Source organism: Ranitomeya imitator, chromosome 7, assembly GCF_032444005.1.
Source record: "Ranitomeya imitator isolate aRanImi1 chromosome 7, aRanImi1.pri, whole genome shotgun sequence".
Taxonomy (NCBI): domain Eukaryota; kingdom Metazoa; phylum Chordata; class Amphibia; order Anura; family Dendrobatidae; genus Ranitomeya; species Ranitomeya imitator.
The window spans coordinates 147,825,765-147,841,395 of NC_091288.1; the positions used below are offsets into that span (position 1 = coordinate 147,825,765).

At 40.6% G+C, this 15,631-nt stretch overlaps 1 protein-coding gene across 2 annotated transcripts in view; it reads left to right on the forward strand.

The window, feature by feature from the left end:
* The window catches only part of TMEFF2 (transmembrane protein with EGF like and two follistatin like domains 2), a 1,231,017-nt gene that overhangs the window by 1,179,921 nt on the left and 35,465 nt on the right, over positions 1–15,631 (forward strand). The window contains exon 9 of one of the 2 annotated variants that reach the window (XM_069733894.1): positions 913–1,071. In XM_069733894.1, coding sequence (XP_069589995.1) covers positions 913–1,071 — 159 coding nt within the window. Of the gene's footprint in view, positions 1–912; positions 1,076–15,631 lie in introns of those variants that run through there. The other variant, XM_069733895.1, reaches the window with a different exon arrangement.

Genomic DNA, 15,631 nt, shown 5'->3' on the forward strand with positions numbered 1-15,631 from the left:
ACATTAAGGCTGCTGCAGACCCATGATGAAAGCTAGAAGAAACAAAACTGGAAGTAATGGATTATTCTGTGCTGCCGTTGAGAAAGAATAAGGGATGCAGATCCAAGTTTTGACTGTTTGACCCCTTTACGACCAATGATCATTGGATGTCTCCGCCTGACAACGTCATTTAACATACATTTGCGGCAATCTCGTCGGAAATCCGCCTATCGGTGACCCCCGTGATTGCGGGTCACTGACGGGTTGGCATGACAACCAGAGCTCTCCTGGAGACCTCTATGGTTGTGACTGCCGCATTGCTATGAGCGCCAACCGATGGTCATCACTCATAGCAAGTGAGTTATTCTGCTACATACAGGCGATCTGATCTTCACCTGCATGTAGCAGTGCCGATCGGGTTGTGGCCGCTTCTAGTCTCCCACGGAGACTATTGAAGCATGCCAAAAGTGAAAAAAATGTTTTTAAAAATATTAAAAAAAACTATATATAAAAGTTCAAATCACCACCCTTCCACCCCATTCAAAATAAAACAATGAAAAAAATCAAACATAAACATATTTGGTATCGCCATGTTCAGAATCGCCCGATCCATCAATACAACCTGATCGCTAAATTCTGATATGGATTACAAAAGTAAGTACCCCAACTAAAAGATCAAATTGATAAGGTATATACTTTATATTATGTAATCTGGTGACAGAGTTTGTAATGAGAGTCAAAGTTTTTTTTCTATTTTCTATTGTGTTTCATATTTAGCACAACTGATGCTCAGAAAACTACTTTAATATTTGTATAGTATATTGTATGTGTTTCTTATAAATATTTCTTTTTTTTTTTGTAGCTCAGAAAATGGAGTGAGCGTTATTACCGTAATTTGATTTTATGCGCTAATAATTGTGTTTTTCTCTGTAGGTGTGATGCTGGATACAGCGGATCAAAGTGTGAAAAGAAGGACTTTAATGTATTATACGTAGTTCCAGGCCCTGTACGTTTCCAGTATGTCTTAATAGCAGCGGTGATTGGTACAATTCAGATTGCCATCATCTGCGTTGTAGTACTTTGTATAACAAGGTGAGTAAAACTTTGGCTGAAATAATTTTATATTTGACAAAAGATGAAGATGATCTATGCAAAAAATGTAAGAAACACAATAAAAACATGAAAAAATGAAATTGCTAGTTTGTTTTAGTAAGTAGAAATAGTACAAATACATGGAGCAATGCTGTGAAGTTCACACGAAGCACTTTTCATTGTGCAGTTTAGAATTAGTTACTTTGTTGATATGATTGAAAAAAGGTGTAGGTCCATTATGTTAAACCAAGAAATGGGAGCAGACAAAGGTAAGGGGCACATGTACTACCACACAATGCATGACACAGTCCACCCCTAAAGAGCTCATTTATCCTCCTGAGCCCAATTGTCAATCCATTGGACCAAACATCTGGAAAAGAACTTTACACATTTACAAAAGCATGTATTATATTTTCTTCTAAAAAAAAACATCCATGCCTTCTTTAACCCCTTTACCCCCAAGGGTGGTTTGCACGTCAATGACCAGGCCAATTTTTACAATTCTGACCACTGTCCCTTTATGAGGTTATAACTCCGAAACGCTTCAACGGATCCTGGTGATTCTGACATTGTTTTCTCGTGACATATTGTACTTCATGATAGTGGTAAAATTTCTTTGATAGTACCTGCGTTTATTTGTGAAAAAAACGGAAATTTGGCGAAAATTTTGAAAATTTCGCAATTTTCAAACTTTGAATTTTTATGCAATTAAATCACAGAGATATGTCACACAAAATACTTAATAAGTAACATTTCCCACATGTCTCCTTTACATCAGCATAATTTTGGAACCAATTTTTTTTTTTGTTAGGGAGTTATAAGGGTTAAAAGTTGACCAGCAATTTCTCATTTTTACAACACCATTTTTTTTAGGGACCACGTCTCATTTGAAGTCATTTTGAGGGGTCTATATGATAGAAAATGCCCAAGTGTGACACCATTCTAAAAACTGCACCCCTCAAGGTGCTCAAAACCACATTCAAGAAGTTTATTAACCCTTCAGGTGTTTAATAGGAATTTTTGGAATGTTTAAATAAAAATGAACATTTAACTTTTTTACACAAAAAATTTACTTCAGCTCCAATTTGTTTTATTTTACCAAGGGTAACAGGAGAAATTGGACCAAAAAAATTGTTGTCCAATTTGTCCTGAGTACGCTGATACCCCATATGTGGCAGTAAACCACTGTTTGGGCGCATGGGAGAGCTCGGAAGGGAAGGAGCGCAGTTTGACTTTTCAATGCAAAATTGACCGAAATTGAGATGGGACGCCATGTTGCGTTTGGAGAGCCACTGATGAGCCTAAACATTGAAACCCCCCACAAGTGACACCATTTTGGAAAGTAGACCCCCTAAGGAACTTATCTAGAGGTGTGGTGAGCACTTTGACCCACCAAGTGCTTCACAGAAGTTTATAATGCAGAACCGTAAAAATAAAAAATCATATTTTTTCACAAAAATTAAATTTTTGCCCGCAATTTTTTATTTTTCCAAGGGTAAGAGAAGAAATTGGACCTCAAAATTTGTTGTGCAATTTGTCCTGAGTATGCTGATACCCCATATGTGGCAGTAAACCACTGTTTGGGCGGATGGGAGAGCTCGGAAGGGAAGGAGCGCCGTTTGACTTTTCAATGCAAAATTGACAGGAATTGAGATGGGACGCCATGTTGCGTTTGGAGAGCCACTGATGTGCCTAAACATTGAAACCCCCCACAAGTGACACCATTTTGGAAAGTAGACCCCCTAAGGAACTTATCTGGATGTGTGGTGAGCACTTTGAGCCACCAAGGGCTTCACAGAAGTTTATAATGCAGAGCCATAAAAATAAAACAAAATTTTTTTCCCACAAAAATTATTTTTTAGCCCCCAGTTTTGTATTTTTCCTAGGGTAACAGGAGAAATTGGACCCCAAAAGTTGTTGTCCAATTTGTCCTGAGTACGCTGATACCCCATATGTGGGGGGGAACCACCGTTTGGGCGCATGGGAGGGCTCGGAAGGGAAGGAGCGCCATTTGGAATGCAGACTTAGATGGAATGGTCTGCAGGCGTCACATTGCGTTTGCAGAGCCCCTAATGTACCTAAACAGTAGAAACCCCCCACAAGTGACACCATTTTGGAAAGTAGACCCCCTAAGGAACTCATCTTGATGTGTTGTGAGAGCTTTGAACCCCCAAGTATTTCACTACAGTTTATAACGCAGAGCCATGCAAATAAAAAATATTTTTTTTTCCACAAAAATTATATTTTAGCCACCAGTTTTGTATTTTTCCAAGGTTAGCAGGAGAAATTGGACCCTAAATATTGTTGTCCAATTTGTCCTGAGTACGCTGATACCCGATATGTGGGGGGGAACCACCGTTTGGGCGCATGGGAGGGCTCGGAAGGGAAGGAGCATCATTTGGAATGCAGACTTAGATGGATTGGTCTGCAGGCGTCACATTGCGTTTGCAGAGCCCCTAATGTACCTAAACAGTAGAAACCCACCACAAGTGACCCCATATTGGAAACTAGACCCCTCAATGAACTTATCTAGATGTGTTGTGAGAACTTTGAACCCCCAAGTGTTTCACTACAGTTTATAACGCAGAGCCGTGAAAATAAAAAATCTTTTTGTTTTCCAACAAAAATTATTTTTTAGCCCCCAGTTTTGTATTTTCCCAAGGGTAACAGGAGAAATTGGTCCACAAAAGTTGTTGTCCAATTTGTCCTGAGTACGCTGATACCCCATATGTTGGGGTAAACCCCTGTTTGGGCACACAGGAGAGCTCGGAAGGGAAGGAGCACTGTTTTACTTTTTCAACGCAGAATTGGCTGGAATTGAGATCGGACGCCATGTCGTGTTTGGAGAGCCCCTGATGTGCCGAAACAGTGGAAACCCCCCAATTATAACTGAAACCCTAATCTAAACACACCCCTAACCCTAATTCCAACGGTAACCCTAACCACACCTCTAACCCTGACACACCCCTAACCCTAATCCCAACCCTATTCCCAATAGTAAATGTAATCTAAACCCTAACCCTAACTTTAGCCCCAACCCTAACTGTAGCCCCAACCCTAACCCTAACCCTAGCCCTAACCCTAGCCCTAACCCTAGCCCTAACCCTAACCCTAACCCTAGCCCTAACCCTAGCCCTAACCCTAGCCCTAGCCCTAACCCTAACCCTAACCCTAGCCCTAACCCTAGCCCTAACCCTAGCCCTAACCCTAGCCCTAACCCTAACCATAGCCCTAGCCCTAACCCTAGCCCTAACCCTAGCCCTAGCCCTAACCCTAGCCCTAACCCTAGCCCTAACCCTAGCCCTAACCCTAGCCCTAGCCCTAACCCTAGCCCTAACCCTAGCCCTAATGGGAAAATGGAAATAAATACATTTTTTTTTATTTTTCCCTAACTAAGGGGGTGATGAAGGGGGGTTTGATTTACTTTTATAGCGAGTTTTTTAGCGGATTTTTATGATTGGCAGCCGTCACACACTGAAAGACCCTTTTTATTGCAAAAAATATTTTTTGCAATACCACATTTTGAGAGCTATAATTTTTCCATATTTTGGTCCACAGAGTCATGTGAGGTCTTGTTTTTTGCGGGACGAGTTGACGTTTTTATTGAAAACATTTTTGGGCACGTGACATTTTTTGATCGCTTTTTATTCCGATTTTTGTGAGGAAGAATGACCAAAAGCCAGCTATTCATGAATTTCTATTGGGGGAGGCGTTTATACCGTTCTGCGTTTGGTAAAATTGATAAATCAGTTTTATTCTTCGGGTCGGTACGATTACAGCGATACCTCATTTATATCATTTTTTTATGGTTTGGCGCTTTTATACGATAAAAACTATTTTACAGAAAAAATAATTATTTTTGCATCGCTTTATTCTCAGGACTATAACTTTTTTATTTTTTTGCTGATGATGCTGTATGGCAGCTCTTTTTTTGCGGGACAATATGACGCTTTCAGCGGTACCATGGTTATTTATATCTGTCCTTTTGATCGCGTGTTATTCCACTTTTTGTTCGGCGGTATGATAATAATGCGTTGTTTTTTGCCTCGTTTTATTTTTTTTCTTACGGTGTTTACTGAAGGGGTTAACTAGTGGGACAGTTTTATAGGTCAGGTCGTTACGGATGCGGCGATACTAAATATGTGTACTTTTATTGGGTTTTTTTTTTTATTTAGATGAAGAAATGTATTTATGGGAATAATATTTTTTTTTTTTTTCATTATTTTGGAATATTTTTTTTTATTTTTTTTACACATTTGGAAATATTTTTTTTTACTTTTTTACTTTGTCCCAGGGGGGGACATCACAGATCAGTGATCTGACAGTTTGCACAGCACTCTGTCAGATCACTGATCTGACATGCAGCGCTGCAGGCTTCACAGTGCCTGCTCTGAGCAGGCTCTGTGAAGCCACCTCCCTCCCTGCAGGACCCGGATCCGCGGCCATCTTGGATCCGGGGCTGGAGGGAGCAGGGAGGGAGGTGAGACCCTCGCAGCAACACGATCACATCGCGTTGCTCCGGGGGGCTCAGGGAAGCCCGCAGGGAGCCCCCTCCCTGCGCGGTGCTTCCCTGCACCGCCGGCACATCGCGATCATCTTTGATCGTGGTGTGCCAGGGGTTAATGTGCCGGGGGCGGTCCGTGACCGCTCCTGGCACATAGTGCCGGATGTCAGCTGCAACAAGCAGCTGACACCCGGCCGCGATCGGCCGCGCTCCCCCCGTGAGCGCGGACGATCGGCTATGACGTACTATCCCGTCCAGGGTCAGATAAGCCCAGGGCACCTCGACGGGATAGTACGTCTAAGGTCACAGAGGGTTTAACACCCTCAATGTGACCAGCTCTTGAGGTACATTATTCCCAAGAGTAATGATTCTTAAGGAGAAGAAGCCAGGTCTCCTTTGAAGACTGAAATTTTCTTTTTCCAAACAGAGAAAGTGTCCCCTTCTCATCTAAAGGGTTTTTTGCATGAAACAACATGATTCCACACTTTTTGTATTGTTCATTTCTGCCCATGTACAAACTAATCATGTCTCCCCTTAAAGGTTAAGATTATCCATGGCTCTTATTTGTTCTGATTCTAATTCTAGGGCATCCTTTCTATCATCTGTTACCCAGAAGTGAACTATATATTCCCGATGAGGTCACATTAATGTTTTGTAAATTGATAGTATCACTGACCAATAATTCCATTCCTTTTTTAATATATGCCAATATCCTTCTGGCCTTAGAAGCTGCTGGTTGAAATTGCACGTTGTTATTTAGTCAATCATTTATAAATGCAACTGTATCCATCTCTTTAAGTGACTCTCCTAGTTTTTCTCCACCTAGAACATATAATGCATTTCTATTTGCCTTATCTTCGCATTGAACCTTATTTGCCACTTAAATGCCCAAACACTTAGTTTGTCCAAGTGAGCGTGTAACTTATGGACATCTTCCATAAACTGTGCTACATAACATAATTTGCTGTCAAATGTAAAAATTGAAATAACACTAATCTCATGTTTTATATCATTAATAAGTTGAATAATAACAGACCCAGCACTGAACCTTGGGCTTTACCACTTATAATTCAGAGTAAAAGTCAGTAACCACAACTATCTGGGCAAGGTCTTTAAGCTAGTTCGCGAAACCGTACCTTCTAAGCCTATAGACCTTAACTGGCCAGTTTGACATCTGTGTGGCAAAGTATCAAATGCCCTTGCAAAGTCCAAAAACACTGTGGCCCCAATTCATCAAGACTGACATGAACAATGCTGATCTTGATGAGGGGATGTGTTCGAGTCAGAGGCACCTTAGTCATTAGAGGCATAAACCTCCTAAAAAATTAAAACCATCTGACAAGTCCCGTCTGCCTTTTAAAAAAAAAGTGTAATTTTAATCAGCTTTAATTCACCATTTCAACAATGTCTTTAGTTAATAGTCCAATATAATTCAAAATTAGGGTCCAAAAACATATTTGTAAGTGCCAGACACTCCAATATTACATTGATTAGTGCCAAGAAGAAGAAAATTGATAAAGTAAAAGACTACATCACCTAAAGGATTAAGATAATAGAATGCACCAGGAGACCGAGACAGCCACGCATCACCAACCCCTACGCTGTTTTGCAATAGGTTCTTCCAGGGGTGTGACATGTTATGACAATATACCTTCATGCATGCTGATGCTATAGTCTGTCCATAAATGATTGTTTGGTTTTGTTTTTGCACTAAGCAATATCTGCACTAAACTCTTTTTTGGAATCTTGAATAAATTGCAATAGTGATTTCCATAGCTTGTCCATAAATAATTGTTTTGATTCTGATTTGCATGAATCAATTTTTTTGCACTAAGCACTTTTTTTGGAATCTTCAATAAATTGCAATAGTGATTTTCTATAGGACAGAACTAAACTCAATGACACTCATGATAGGAATATGGGCATTAGACTTCTTTTACACTTTACGAGCTCTATATTAGACTGCATAAGGAGGCTCAGCTTTACTTTATTGGGGATGCATCCCCACTTTAGAGGTTTATCCCACCCTGTTTTTAAGTTGTACTAATATTTTTTTGTTGTTATTGTTTGTAATTATTTTAAATCATGTATCAATAAATTTTAATTTTTAAACTATTGCTGGAATCAATCTGCATCCTTAGGCGGTAAAATACCGTTAGTTTGGAAAGTGCGGAAGTGCGGGTTTATATATATATATAGACAAGTAGACAAGAAGTCAGGGATATTTGGCTTTTGGGTGAAATTTATGGAAAACCTAAAAAGTTCATGCTACAGTGATATTTTATTATGAAGTTAGGACATTTTCGTAGAAGCATGCAATGCTGATTTTCTCATCTCAAACAATTTATTGAAACAAAAGCTAAACACAGTGGAGGGTATACATCTCCAAAAAAAGTCAATGTCTCAATAACTTGTTGTGTGGCCTTGAGCATCAATTACAGCTTGACAATGACATCTCATGCTGTTATTGTTTGCTGAGGCATGGTACCCTACTCTTCTTGAAGGGCGGCCATCAGGACATTGAGGTTCTGGGGTACAGAGTAATGATCCTCTTCACAGCAACTCAGCTAATCTCATAGTTTTTCTATGATATTCAGGTCTGGAGAAAGAGCAGGCCACTTCATTTGAGGTATCACAGTCTCCAGCACCCATTCCCTAATGATGCAACCTTGATGAGATAGAGCATTGTTATCCATGTAGATGAAACTAGACCTGTGTTATTAATGCAGAGGCACAATAACTGGATTAATTATGTTATTCTAATGGTATGGGCATGTCACTGTACCATTCACAACTTGTAGAGCAGTTTTGTATTGACTAGACACACCTGGCCACACTGTAACACTACCCCGACAGGCTTATCTGTTGGCAACATTGGCTTATGCTTAGCACTCTCCTTGATGATTGTTGGCGGCCATCATATCTGCCCAGAATGAATTGACTTTCATCAGTGAACAGCAATGAGGCCAACTGGTCCCTTGTCCAGCATAGATGCTTCTTGGCCTATGAAAGATGATGATGCCTGTGCCTGGTGGTGTGGTTAGGTTCCCTTGCAGGTCATCTATCATGCAGACCATGCTGATATAAATGGTTTCGAATGAAACATGACACTCTCACCTCCCTTAAATGTGCCTGGAAATTGTGTTGCAATCATCATTTGATTCTGAAGTGCCTTTTTCACATGAAACAGTCATTAGTGTGGGATGTGGACAAACCATGTCCACTTCAATGCCTTTCTGTGACTTTTCCAGTCTTTCTGTATCTCTGTTGCAACCTGCTGGTGACACCCTGCAACACTCTAAGCTCAGTGGCCACTTCCATTTAAGAACACCGTGCTTGAAGTCTTGCAATGGTGAGGTACTGTTGATCAATTGTTAGGTGTTGTCTTGGTCTCATGATGTCAAAATGTGAACAGCATGATGAGGATGACTGTTTAAATACTAATTGTAATTGAACCCTGAAATTTATTGAGTGATTCATGGATCAAACACTTGCTGTAAATCTTGACATTAAGCTCCTTGTTAGAGAACAGCAAATTGTGCAAAAAGTACTGAAACATTGAATAGTTGGACATGAGTATTGAAAAGTTTAGGAATGGGTAGATATTTAGTAATCCTGCTTTCTCTTGATCATTAGTGACCAAAGTTCCGTTACCATTATTTAAAGAAACCACCTGTTCAGACCTTGTTTTTTTGTAAATCTGACTTGCGTATGATCCCTGATTCTGAACGTCTGATGTTCATAAAACACCCCTAATATACCCACCTCACTGCTGAGTGCTGACCGTTCCAGCTGCTGTACAGTCTTCTTCTTTTCACCTTCTCGTGTCACATCTCTGAGCTCTTTACTGTAGTCCAGGACTCCTGGTTGCACCCAGTCTGGAGCTCACTACACATCATATGGTTGCTTAGTCATTGCAATTGTTTGGTTGCTAAAATAGCAATGTCTGGTCCAATATGAGCACCTGTGAACAATTAACTCTCCCCTCCCACTAATTAGGCACAAAGCATAGTCAGCCCACAGAATAAAGAATTTCAAATTGTGTCACTGCTAATGAAGCATTTGACCAATCCACCGATTCACACACAACAGCAAAGTCTCTTGTTTCTAAACTCTTTAAAGTGAGGCCATCATCAGTCAATTGTAATCAGTTGGAATGGGGATAGAGAGATTTAGTGGCAATTCCCATAACAGCACCAGTACAACAGCAAGGATAGTGAAGCATTACATGGTGTCCATTACAATTCCAGACTGTTCACACACTGCACTAGGTCATCTGAGAAACAAACATTACACCGGTTGTCCAGTCACAAGTTATTTATGAAAAAACCACAAAGAAAAAAAAACGAAAAGAAGTCCAATAATAAGGTATATATTACAACATTTATTAAAATATGGTAGGGTGTAAACAGATACCAAGAATAGGCACTATACCAGGGACATACAAAATAAGAACAATAATGGCAAACATAGATAATTAATAATATAACTCAGGTGAAAGTTCAACATGTGTATATCTATCTATGTAAAAATACCATAGAATCAGTGAAATAAATAGAAACCATAATGCACATAATAAACTAAGCAAGAATACCAAAAGGTGTATGGCTAGATAAAGTGCATGTGCATATTTACTGGGGTGGCGAGAATTTTAAATAGCATAAGAAAATGTCCAAAAACAAATGTAAACAGTGATCAAAGTGATCAAAGCGATGTCAGCGTGATATAGCCCATGTACAATGAAATGGGCCCAGATAAAAGGGGGAAAAAACAAGCCACCTGGTATTTACCTGCAGAGGATGGTGAAGTCACTAGGATGTGCCTTGCCCCGACGCACGTTTCGGCATCTGCCTTCGTCAGGGGAAAGAGGAAGGCAGACACCCCCCTTTCGCCCCATCCTAAATAAAACAATAATAAAAAAAAAAACCTACACGTATTTGGTATCGCCGTGTTCAGAATCGCCCGATCTATCAATTAAAAAAAAGCATTAACCTGATCGCTAAACGGCGTAGCAAGAAAAAAATCCGAAACGCCAGAATTACGTTTTTTTGGTCGCCGCGACATTGCATTAAAATGCAATAACGGGCGATCAAAAGAACGTGTCTGTGCAAAAATGGTATCATTAAAAACATCAGCTCGGCACGCAAAAAATAAGCCCTCACCCGACCCCAGATCACGAAAAATGGAGACGCTACGGGTATCGGAAAATGGCACTTTTTTTTTTTTTTTTAGCAAAGTTTGGAATTTTTTTTCACCACTTAGATAAAAAATAACCTAGTCATATTAGGTGTCTATGAACTCGAAATGACCTAGAGAATCAAAATGGCAGGTTAGTTTTAGCATTTAGTGAACCTAGCAAAAAAGCCAAACAAAAAACAAGTGTGGGATTGCACTTTTTTTGCAATTTCACCGCACTTGGAATTTTTTTCCCGTTTTCTAGTAAAAGACATGGTAAAACCAATGGTGTCGTTCAAAAGTACAATTTGTACCGCAAAAAATTAGCCCTCACATGGCCAAATTGACGGAAAAATAAAAAAGTTATGGCTCAGGGAAGGAGGGAAGTGAATAACGAAAAGGCAAAAATGAAAAAGGGCCGCGACTTGAAGGGGTTAATATCGATGACCTATCCAGAGGATGAGTACTGATGGGTTCATGTGCAGAGAGTTTCACACACGTACATTTGCATGCAGTCATCAGTTACACTATGTTTGCCATAATCAATAGATTTTTGTTTGCGGTCACTAAATTGTGATTTTTGATTTTTTAAAAGTAATGTCTTAATCCTCTCTTTCTGCCTTGATTGCTCTGTTTCTTTTTCTACAGCTGTTTTTTTACTGTCTCAACAGCTCTATTGTTATCTTTTGCTTTATCTCTCTCTGGTTCTCACTTTATCTCTCTCTTTTGCTCTATCTCTCCTGCTCAATCAGTTATGGTATCTTTCTTGTTCTCTCTCTCCTTCTTTATCTCTGTCTCTCTTGCATGTTCTCTCTCTGTTGCTCTATTGTTCTTTGACTTTCTTACTATTCCTCTCTCTCCCTCTATCTCTTTGCATCTTGTGCTTTCTCCATGCATATTTCTCTATTCCTCAGTGTGCCTCCCTCTATCACTTTCTCACTCTATATCTGACTTTTTTCTGTCTCTGTGACTCTATATCTCTCTAAAGGCCCCATCACACATAGCGACGCTTAAGCGATCCCGACAACGATACGACCTGTCAGGGATCGTTGCTGCGTCGCTATGTGGTCGCTGGTGAGATGTCACACAGTGCGATCTCCCCAACGACGCAGCAGCGATGCGGCGACCTGTAGCGACCTGTAGAACGATGCTATTTCATGACGATTCAATGGGACGTCCTGTCAACGAGGTCGTTGGTAAGGTGTCAAACACAGCGATGTGTGCTACCCAGCGGGACCTCAACGATCAAAAAACGGTCCAGGCCATTCCGACATGACCAGCGATCTCACTGCAGGGGCCTGATCGCTGCTACGTGTCACACATAGCGAGATCGCTACTGAGGTCGCTGTTGCGTCACAAAACTTGCTTTATTTCTCTGTTGCCTTTTATCTCTTCATCTCTTTGTCGCTCTCTGTCCCTCTATCTTTTTTGTCTTTCTCTCTCACTTTATCTCTCTTTTCTCATTTTTTCTGGTTTTGTGTGTTTTAAGTAGAGGCAGTTATCTGCAATATGTCTGTCTTGGCAGCTGATCATTTTCAGATTGCTATTCCGTACATCAGCCCTGAGCAAGTAGGTGGCATTGCAGTCTTAGCTGTGAACTCTATGTCTTTTGTTACTAATGTGGCTGGATTTAGAAAAAAGAGCAGCATAAATATTTTTAATGTGAAAGGTTTTAAATGCCATGCGTTTACCCATGGTTTATGGGTTTAACCTTCATTATATTATACTATAAATGTCTTTTATTAGTTTTCTTCCATGGGTAGGAACAAAATTGCTATAAAACTGTTTAAGCAAGAAGGAGCTCTGAGTACTCATTCCAAAAAGAAAAAGAAGCACCAGGAATGGTTCAGCTAGTTACATTAAATGTATAATCTGTAAAGGTTTACTATAGTATATGAAGCGAGAAAGCTTGTTAAAAACTAAACATAAATCACAGCAATATTCCTGTACGGTCACCATGTTCCATGCACTAGCTGATGATGTGGAAAATAGGCAAAAGAGATCATTTGTGATGTACATCACATGGACTACAAAACCTTTTGCTCTTAGATGGATTTTCCATGTTGCTATAATGAATCCATACAGGACTAAAATGTTTAAATAATAAATGCACTTATAACTGTCATTTTAGATGACTTTTCAGAATAAATTGTTATGTAATGTCTTTCTGGCCAGTCTTTCTGGCCATTACAGTGGATACGGAAAGTATTCAGACCCCTTTAAATGTTTCACTCTTTGTTTCATTGCAGCCATTTGGTAAATTCAAAAATGTTCATTTTTTTTTCTCATTAGTGTAGTCTCTGCACCCCATCTTGACTGAAAAAACAGAAATGTAGAAATGTTTGCACATTTATTAAAAAAGAAAAACTGAAATAACACATGGTCATAAGTATTCAGACCCTTTGCTCAGTATTCAGTAGAAGCACCCTTTTGAGCTAGTACAGCCATGAGTCTTCTTGGGAATGATTCATCAAGTTTTTCACACCTGGATTTAAGGATCATCTGCCATTTTTACTTGCAGATCCTCTCTTGTTCGGTCAGGTTGGATGGTGAACGTTGGTGGACAGCCATTTTCAGGTCTCTCCAGAGATGCTCAATTGGGTTTAGGTCAGGGCTCTGGCTGGGCCAGTCAAGAATGGTCACAGAGTTGTTCTGAAGCCACTCCTTTGTTATTTTAGCTGTGTGCTTGGAGTCATTGTCTTGTTGGAAGGTGAACCTTAGGCCAAGTCTGAGGTCCGGAGCACTCTGGAAGAGTTTTTCATCCAGGATATCTTTGTACTTGGCCGCATTCATGTTTCCTTCAATGGCAACCAGTCGTCCTGTTCCTGCAGCTGAAAAACACCTCCATAGCATGATGCTGCCACCACCATGTTTCACTGTTGGGATTGTATTGAGCAGGTGATGATCAGTGCCTGGTTTTCTCCACACATATCACTTAGGATTATCACCAAAAAGTCTATCTTCGTGTCATGAGACCAGAGAATCTTATTTCTCATAGTCTGGGAGTCCTTCATGTGTTTTTTTTAGCAAACTTTCATATGTCTTGCACTAAAGAGAGGCTTCCGTCAGGCCACTCTGCCATAAATTCCCGACTGGTGGAGGGCTGCAGTGAGAGTTCACTTTGTGGAACTTTCTCCCTTCTCCCTGCTGCATCTCTGGTGCTCAGCCACAGTGATCTTGTAGTTCTTCTTTATCTCTCTCCAAGGTTCTTCTAACATAATTGCTCTGTTTGGCTGGATGGCCAGGTCAAGGAAAACTTTCGGTGGTCCCAAACTTCTTCCATTTAAGGATTATGGAGGCCACTGTGCTCTTAGGAACCTTTGAGTACTGCAAAAATTATTTTGTAACCTTGGCCAGATCTGTGCCTCGCCACAATTCTGTATCTGAGCTTCTTGGCCAGTTCCTTTGACCTCATGATTTTCATTTGGTCTGACACGCACTATAAATATGAATGTCTGAGCAATGGGTCTGAATACTTATGACCATGTGATATTTCAGTTTTTTATTTTTTAATAAATTTGCAAAAACTTCTACATTTCTGTTTTGTTTCAGTTAGGATGGGGTGCAGAGTGTACATTTATGAGAAAAAAAGAACTTTGTTGAAATCACCAAATGGCTGCAATGAATCAAAGATTAAACAATTTAAAGGGGTCTGAATACTTTCCGTACCCAATGTACATGAAATTAGCTGCATGGAAGACATTTGTCTTCACAGATATCCAGCATTTTAGTAAACTGCAGCATAGTCATCTTGTCTTGCGTGTGTCTGCTTGATATCTTGTTGTGCTGAGTAGGGTTGAGCGACTTTTCTTTTTATAGGATCGGGTCGGGTTTCACGAAACCCGACTTTTTCAAAAGTCAGGTCGAGTAAAATCGGCCGATCCTATAGAAAAGTCGGGGTCGGGGTCGGCCGAAACACGAAACCCAATGCACTGGGTTTCTAATGGTTCCCAGAGTCTGAAGGAGAGGAAACTCTCCTTCAGGCCCTGGGATCCATATTAAAGTGTAAAATAAAGAATCAAAAAAAAAAATATTGATATACTTACCCTCGGACGCGCCCTGGTTCTAACCGGCAGCCTTCCTTCCTAAGAATGAGCACCTGAAGGACCTTCGATGATGTCGCGGCTTGTGATTGGTCGCGTGAGCGGTCACATGGGCGTCATGCGACCAATCACAAGCCGCGACGTCATCTAAGGTCCTTCAGGTGCTGATTCTTAGGAAGGAAGGCTGCGGGTTAGAACCAGGGCTCGTCCGAGGGTGAGTATATACCTATTAGGAATATACTCACCCTCGAACGTGCCCTCGGACGCTTCCTTCCTAAGAATTAGCACCTGAAGGACCTTAGATGACGTAGCGGCTTGTGATTGGTCGCGTGACCGCCCATGTGACTGCTCACGCGACCAATCACAAGCCACGACGTCATCGAAGGCTCTTCAGGCACTCATTCTTAGGAAGGAAGGCTGCCGGTGAGAACCAGGGCGCGTCTGAGGGTGAGTATATCAATTTTTTTTATTTTTATTCTTTATTTTACACTTAAATATGAATTCCGATACCGATTCCCGATATCTTAAACATATCGGAACTCGGTATTGGAATTCCGATTTCAGATCAGAAGATCGCCGACCTCATGGCCGACCCCACACAGGGGTCGGGTCGGGTTTCATGAAACCCGACTTTGCCAAAAGTAGGCGACTTCTGAATCTGGCCGACCCATTTCGCTCAACCCTAGTGCTGAGGCATCTTCAATTCTTCTCCACTCTTCTCCAAAGAATATAATGGGAGGTGTAACATGACACCTCAATGCGTTGACAGTCCACTCTTCTTTGACTAAGGCCCCTTCCCATGCCTCTATAAAACATTTACATGAAAAAACGGTACAGT